General features: G+C 39.5%; 1 protein-coding gene and 1 long non-coding RNA gene across 4 annotated transcripts in view; one reads left to right on the forward strand and one right to left on the reverse strand.

Moving 5' to 3' along the window:
• The window catches only part of COX20 (cytochrome c oxidase assembly factor COX20), a 28,002-nt gene extending 21,635 nt beyond the window's left edge, over window positions 1–6,367 (forward strand). Inside the window, exon 4 of the mRNA XM_083176234.1 lies at window positions 5,873–6,367. Within this exon, the coding sequence (XP_083032360.1) occupies window positions 5,873–6,002 (130 nt within the window). The 3' untranslated portion in view covers window positions 6,003–6,367. The remainder of the gene's footprint in view (window positions 1–5,872) is intronic.
• LOC146063657 (uncharacterized) lies at window positions 887–3,433 on the reverse strand. Of its 3 annotated transcripts, XR_014471637.1 has the most exons (5): window positions 2,137–3,433; window positions 1,882–2,002; window positions 1,708–1,777; window positions 1,533–1,602; window positions 888–1,223 (listed from the first exon to the last, which is right to left on the reverse strand). It is a non-coding gene; the product is annotated as an uncharacterized LOC146063657 (long non-coding RNA). The 3 variants fall into 3 exon arrangements; XR_014471636.1 differs by having other exon boundaries at window positions 887–1,223; window positions 1,708–2,002; XR_014471635.1 differs by having other exon boundaries at window positions 887–1,223; window positions 1,533–2,002.
• Window positions 6,368–8,447: the final 2,080 nt, after the last annotated feature.

The following is an 8,447-nucleotide window of genomic DNA, read 5'->3' on the forward strand; positions in this document are numbered from 1 at the left end:
GTATGTTTGTAACATCCATTACATTTACTACTCTGTTTATCTGGATTCCTTGTTTGCTCCAGGAATGGATTAACAGATTTCCCAGTGATTGATTGTATAATATACATAAAGTAAGGTGCATAAAATCGCTGGCAATATGGTCGCTGAGCGACCATATTGCCAGTGATTGGAGTGTGCACTGGCGATAAATCGCCGGGTGCGTGCTCCCGTTCTCAGTCCCCTAATGGTCGATGGTTGGAGGAGCTTGCTCTTCAACCAGCAAGTTCCCCTGCCTCTTCTCCTGGCAGGGTGTCATTTTCATCAGCGACCATCTCTGAAAACACTGAGCAATATGATTGCTGAGCAATATATTGCTAGCAATATATTGCCAGCGATCATATTGCTCTGTGTGTACACAGCTTTACATGGATGGTCAGATAACAAAGTGTTTTGCACATTTCAGATCTTTTCTGAGCATTCAAGGAAACCTTTGCTTTTGGCCTAACCTGCAAGTAGTCCTCTCTTCCACGCAGAGTTCTAGAAGTGTCCAGGGGGAATCTCTAGGGAAGAAAGTCAGGTTCAAAAATTGATGGCTCTGTTTTGAATTTAGAGCTGGATCTCAGACCTTGGTTAACCAATAACTCAGATTGTAATGTTTCTATAAATATTTTAATTGAGAAAACTTCAAGACATTAAGAGGACCCCTCATCCTCTTCTGTGTGTGTGTGTATATATATATATATATATATATATATATATATATATGTGTGTGTGTATATATGTATATATGTAGGTTGTACACCTTGACAAAGGGGTATCCAGTCGCCGAAACGTCGGTCACCCTTATTAAATCTTTTTTACTAAGTCCACGGAGTGCCACTGCCTGCTTGGATCGTTTGATATATATATATATATAAGAAAGGCAAGGGGTACCCAACACCGCGCCCTATTAGCCCAAAGCTGCACCTCTGAAGGATCCCTGTTAGCTGAGACCCGGGACGGACAGAAATACAAAGAAGATCAGGGTGCGCTAAGGTAAATTACACAACTTTCTCATTAAAACATAAATATTTAATAAAAAGCCTCTGATAAGGCTTAGAATAAATCAAATCAAAAAGAGTTACACAGCCATTTCATAGAATAATTTAACAATCCACAGTATGGAACAGGCCCAACGCGTTTCGTCACCCACGTGACTTCATCAGGGGCGCTTTGGATGTTGATTGAAATAAGGTGCGATAGCACTGCAAATGATAAACATAAATTCAACATAATGCATAAAACAGCAGAATGCATATAAAAAATACGTATTTCTACACAAAGATGAGGTAATCGAAAAAGATGAAGAGGACAAAGGAGAGGCAGAACAATTGATAGTTCAAAATTATCTTGATACAAATATATATATATTTTTTTTTTTTTTTTTTAAACAGTATACAGATATTTTCCACCGTGTCTAAAAAAAACACATTTTTAACAAATATAAGGATTCCATGTGTGCATTTAACATCCACCGAAAAGATCCTTATATAGACATTGAAGAAAAAGAGTACCTTCTAGGGGTGTATCCAATTGGTCAAACCATAGATATTGTATTCAAGCAAGACCCATACAGATATATATCTGAATAAAGGGACATACATGATAGTAAGGTACTTATTCATCATCTGTTACTGCATCAGAAAAATGCACATCACATATAATAAAATTGGGGTATAAAAATTGTACCTTCTTGGAGCGTCTCTAAATGACCAAATAAATAGCTGTGTACTTCAGCTAAAGTTGCACAGATGTAAATCTAAATGGAGAGACATATATGGTGGCCGAGTCAGACAATATCAACTTATATTTAACCACCACCAACACCTAATGATAGTTAGGGGTATTTTTCAAAGGACTTACATATCGCCAAATATCGGAACAAAAAATGCAATAGTCCAGGCGTATGTCACCAAGGATCACGTTTCTCACACCTTTTATATCGGTGTTAACATCAAGGACCAATGAGCAGCTTCAAAAAAATCTAGTAATATAAAAAGTTTTTTTTCCCCCATTAGGAATACATACAATGAGGCATAAATGCCCAATATGAGACCATAATAAAAAACAGGAGTTCAAACTTCCCAAAAAAGGGAGGGCATAAGGTTAAGTACTTACATAAGGCTGGGAGGCCAGAAGTTCACTCTAGTGGATCCAAATGCAGAATGACTGCTGGTGTGGAAAAAGGGCTATATAAGGACCCAGGGAGAAAACATCACTTCCTGTATAAATTAATCCCAGGTGTCCCCAATGAAAGTAAGCCTGTGTGTTAAAACACAATTGCCAAGACCTTTAATGAGACCCTAAGGCTCAGATAACAGGACAAGAGAATCCAATATTAGAATAGCATTGTGTGCTGATAAAAAAAAAAAAAAATAATAATAAAAAAAAAAAAAAAAAGCTCCTGTATTGAATATAAACTGGTGAGCGTGAATGTGCTGTGATAGGTCGCTGGTCCGCCAATGACTTAGTAATGAAAACTGTGATCTAATAAATCCGGAAGTAGCATGCGTTTCAAAGCAGCGCCATTTTCCTAAGTTGACACGCAATAGCGCTGTGTTTAAGAAGCTCCGCTTCTCATACCTGAAAAACTAGAAATGTATATGGTGGTCCTTATATACGCTAATGCTAAGACCCTCATAGCTAGTGAAACCCTATTAAGGGAAAAATATATCTATAAACTAATATATCTAAATGCGTTCCAAATGGCTGCCATTTTTAATGTCATTGGAACGCAAAACACCCTAAGATTGCCAATGTGCTGAATCCCCAATAAAACGGACTGGATCCAAAATACCAATAAAGTTGTTTCATATTACTTTAATTAAACTAACCTTACGTTTAGTGCTTTTATGTGATAAATATAGTGTACTGATAGGGGTTTCAGTTATACTTAATATGGTGTCTCTATGTGCTCCAAAAGTGCACAGTAGGAATGTAACTGCAATGCTTAGTTATAAAGCGTGAGGTACATTCAGTCATAGTGAATCTATATTATAGAGATTATATTTAATTTAGTGTATCTAGTTTATTTATAAATGTACCTAGTGATACAGTGAAGGACTATTAGACTATTCTTTATAGGGATCCAGTCCCTAGAGTCTCAAAAAAAAAAAAAAAAAAAAAACCCACACCTTGGGGGGAGGGGGGGGGCGGGGGAAGGGATCGAAAAAATACTATTATTACAACTCCCGTTAGTTCATTACCGTCTCATTTACATCTAGATGATTTTACCATAGATAGCGATTATAATACAACATTAGTATGTACACTTGGTGTGAATTATATGAAACAAGAAAAGAAAAAGAGGAAAAAAACATTGAAGGTGGGATTTATTCTAAGCCTTATCAGAGGCTTTTTATTAAATATTTATGTTTTAATGAGAAAGTTGTGTAATTTACCTTAGCGCACCCTGATCTTCTTTGTATATATATATATATATATATATATATATATATATATATATATATATATATATATATATATATATATATATATGATTTAGTGTGCTTGTCTCTTGCATAAAATTAAGGCCCCCATACACTGGGGCGCTATACATGCAATTTACATGCGATTTCAGTGATAAATTGCATGTACAATGCCCAGATTGCATGCACATGACAAGAGGTGCGATGCAATGGACAATCTCATGCGCATTGCATCACACCTCCTTGGTTGGACCTGCGTGAAATCCGTCACAGGTCATCAGACCTCCGCAGCTGGCCATGCGAGACATCGCCGCTGCTGCGAGGTCTCCTCTGAGTCCAGCCTCCTCTCCTGCACCTCCCTCCCCGCTAAGTGGCCATGCCTCCGTCTACCCAGCGGCAGCTCAGCAGCCATGAACCATGGATACAGGAGAAAATCCATGTGGCCACTGTCCACCAATGCTTTTATATTTTTATTACAATGGCATCAGTGGTGGCGGGGACAGCCCCAAGGTGCCCCTTATTGGCGGGGTCCCCATTCCCCTGGGGACCCTGTCCGGGCTGACCAGCCATAGTGATCATGCTTTAGCCAGGTGACCTTATGTAAAAAGTGTCCCCCGGCTGTAGCATGGCATCGCTGGCTGTTTGAGCCGGTGCTGGTTTCTGAAATTTGGGGGACCCCTACTCCCTGTTGCCCGCCATATTATGGGAACCAGGACTAGGCCATGAGCCTGGTGCTCATTATAGAAATAAAGGAGGACCCCAGCTCTTCACACACCACCACCACCCCACCCCACCCCCCCCCCCCCCCGTGTATTTCTTTTGTACCAGGACAATGAGCCCTTGTTATCACTGTTTTGTTTGTATTATTTGATTTACTTCTCTATTTTATTTCACAGAGAAGCCTGCACAGATCTGATTGATCCGTGCAGGCATCAGCCAAATATGCCTGGAAAATAAGGAGTATTTTGCAGACTTATTTTCTGCTGACTTACTGGCCAAATTCAGCAATATGGCTAATCACGGCTGATCGCCTGTGCAAATGGGTACAACCGGGATCGTCTGAAAATACGAATGGAGAATACAGCACATTTACTAAGCTGCCGTATTCTCCAGGTTAGTATTTACGGTGCTGAGATGGCCCTGATGTCAGTGACCCTCCCTCCCAACATCCAGGCAATGCCTGTGTTTTCGCTGGCTTTGTGCGCATGCACGGCTGGCCAATAATCTGTCGGACTGTAAATTTTCAGACCGAACGAACGCATCCGAATCTGCCCCATAAGTAGGGTAGCTACTAGTCTCTTCTTCATAGCTTTAAATAGCCCTATTTAGGCCAGCCCCCCTAACACCCTGTAGTACAGCCCATCAGGTAAATTGTATGGTACAAGTGTATGCAGTAAGATAAATTGCCTGCAATATATCTGATGCAAAACAATCACAAGATATTGTATACAAGATAAATTGCCTTTACTTAAAAAAACTTTCTAATTTAATGTGCAATCCAAAACTTGCCCTTATTCTGGGATTATTCCTAATTTAGCATTGAGTGACTGTATATCCAATCTTTTTTTGTCAGAGATCTTGTGGTTTATTTCTGAAGTTGGGTTGTAAAACCCCTCACTTCACATTGTGTTTCTACTGAATATTTAACCCTTTAAGTGTCAAGTGAGTTTGTCAAATATAGGTGTGAAAATAGCCAAGCAAACATTTTTATTCATCATAAGGACCTATAACCTCTAATCATTTTTTTTACACAACATTTTTCATTTGAATTTATATAATAAATGTGGGCGATGCTGGAATTGTATACAGATATTTTGAACCTCTCTCAGAGATGTTGGCACTCTAAGGGTTAAAATGGCAATGCTTCTACTAGCCATGTCTTGCTAGTAAAAGAATTGCCTTTTTAAAGATCGGGCAGAAACACAATCTGAAGTGATGAGTTTAAAGTGTCTTTTAAAGAAGTACTAAATCAGAGCACATAACATTTTATCCTGACTTTTTGCTGGCACCAGAAAGAGTGGAGAATTTAAAACCGTAAAGGCCCCCACACACTAGAACGATTTTTTGGCCGATTGTCCGATTTTCGGCCGATTAATCGTCCGGTTATTGACGATTATCGGTAAAAATCGGCCTAGTGTGTGGGGGCCTTTAAGCCCAGGACCATGCTGCAGGAATAGATATGCACAGACAAACCAGTAGCCCAGTTTTCTAATACTAAATGGTAAGACTGAAATACATGCTGAGTCGTCACAATATAAAGTAGGCTGATTCTTCACACAGAATATCAGCGAGTTCTATATACTGCAGTTGTCTTGAAAAGTGAGTTTAGCATGATCTTGTTGGTATATTAGCTAATTAATTTTATTTGATTAAAACTAACCTCAAATTGTGGTATTACTTGCACTGAGACTTTTTTTTTTTTTTAGGATGTACTGTAGATACAATCATGCAAAGATGAGGATTCAACAAAGACTAATACAAGATGGTATTAAAAAGCAAGTTCTCTATGAAGGAACAGATATTAAACCTGGTACACAGGACGGCTACAAAAAGTGATCAGTAATAATCCAGCCACCACAATCATGGACAAGCGACTTGCACAGACATCATTGAAAAAGTCCATTTTTAAATCTGACTTGTTTACCTGGACCGGCTAATAGTTGCTAGTAACTAGGAAAAGGAACAAGGGACTTTCTGCTGTGCAGCTCCTATCATAAAACTTTCAGGTGGACACACATTCAGATGACTTTATAAAGGAGAACGATACACAAGAATATAATTATAATATATAGTCTGACTGCTATAAAATCTTTATTTTTACATCAAGAGTCAAGTGGAAAACATCAACAGCTTAGGTGACCTTCTAGCATTGTACCTTGTTACCAGCAGTTTGATAATAAAGTATTGATGATTCTTTTCTACTTGTTTGGCTTGCTTTACATTTTATTGGCATTTCTTGCAGTAAGCTTTGGTAGAAGCTGGAAAAGTGGATAACCAACACGGTTAGTCTTGGGCGCTTGTCTAACTGTTTCTCTAACATCAACTGCTTAAAAACAGGGAATAGGCGGTTCTCAATGTGGCATAAGCAAAAAAAAATGTGTGCCGTGCTTGGGTCCAGTCCGCCAAGTCTGCCAAGTTCCTCCCTATCTGAATAATATTATATTATATATAGCAATTCATTGTCACACCTTTTCGGGGGATGTAGCCCACCGGACCAGCAGTGCTAAATAGTTGGCAAAAAGTGAATGATTAGTTTAGCAGTAGTTTAATAAAATGCTAGACTGATAATGCCTCAATTATTAAAAAAACACTATAAAAACATGTCAATTACAGACCAACAACAAGGATAACCAAAGAGTGTCATTACACAAATTATTGTGTAAATCAAATGATTGGCTTGTTTGTATTGTCTGGACTGGATTCCAAGCGAATTTATTATCATAAATGGGCATTTAGCATTCTGGTCGCAACTGGAGTCTTGTAATGTTACTCCAATATGTCTTTCAAACAAAGTCCTCATTTGAAATAGTGTCTCGCATCCAGGTGATTATGGGCCTTATTCTAGTTCACTTTTTCTCACAAAATCCTTCTTTGATGGACAAAACCATGTGCACTGCAGGGGGGGGCAGATGTAAAAGGTGCACAGAGAATTAGAAACAGTTTCCTAGCTGCGCAGACTGGCTTCTGGTTAGACGGATCTAGTCTGGGATCCAAAACATGCGACCTGAGAAAAGGTTGTTCTCTCACCATGGGCCTTATTCTAGTTCACTCTTTCTGACAAAATCCTTCTTAGATGGACAAAACCATGTGCACTGCAGGTGGGGCAGATGTTACTTGTGCAGAAAGAATTAGATTTGGGTGGGGTTTACTTCAAAGTGAGATCTATATTGCAGTGTAAAAATAAAGCAGCCAGTATTTACCTTGCACAGAGACAAAATAACTCACCCAAATCTAATTCTCTCTGCACATTTTACATCTGCCCCCTGCAGTGCACATGGTTTTATCCATCTAAAGCTGGGTACACACGCTTCGATTTGCTTTAGATTCGATGTTCTATTAGATCTGGCATTAGATCTTCCCATACAATTTGGCATTAGATCTGTACTTTTGCATTCGATTCAATTTCACAGTGTAGGCACAATGTACTCATTTGATTTACTGGATCGAATTCGAGATTTCCTTGGCTGCACAGTAGATTTTTCTTTTCAATTTTGAGAAAACGGGAGAGCGCATCAAATCGAATGCAGATCGAAAGTTTCCTAAAAACCATTCGATGTGGATTCGATTTTGGGAAAAGTCTAAGTGTTTGTACACAGCTTAAGAAGGATTTTGTCAGAAAGAGTGAACTAGAATAAGGCCCCATGTGAGAGAGTGATGGTGGAGAAACTGCGTGTACTCCACCATGTTGAAGGTGGCCACCTTCGATCCCATGACCTATTATACAGGTGTGAGTAAAGACCCTGTGGTGATGAAGGAGAGACTTTTATCCTGACCTGCAGGTAGTGTATAATGTCCAGAGGAAAAAATATTCGCTGCATCACTTGGAAAAGTGTCAGAGATTAATTTTTCCAATTGATCTTCCAGCCATGTTACTATAGAAGAGCTACTGTGACCGACAAATGGTTCTGCAACTGCCCTGGAGAACCATCCAACAGGAGTAGATAATCGAGGTACGGCACAATGCAAACCCCCTGACGGCGGAGGTTGACTGCCATCACCTTGGTGAATACTCGTGGGGAAGTTGACAGGCCAAAGGGTAATGCTTGAAATTTAAAGTGGTCGTGCAGGACAGCAAATCTCACCAATCACCGGTGGTCCGGTCTATTTGGAATGTGCAAGTATGCATCCTGGTCGACCAGGAATAAGGTGATGTAGAACCCCTGATCTCGCTGAGCTTGCAGGACCGAAATAATACTATTTCAGTAGGGAGTGTATTGGATTGGTGTAGAGCAGGCATGTCCAACCTTGGCCCTCCAGCTGTTGGGAAACTACAAGTCCCAT

This window comes from Crinia signifera, chromosome 3, assembly GCF_055691185.1.
Source record: "Crinia signifera chromosome 3, ASM5569118v1, whole genome shotgun sequence".
NCBI lineage: Eukaryota > Metazoa > Chordata > Amphibia > Anura > Myobatrachidae > Crinia > Crinia signifera.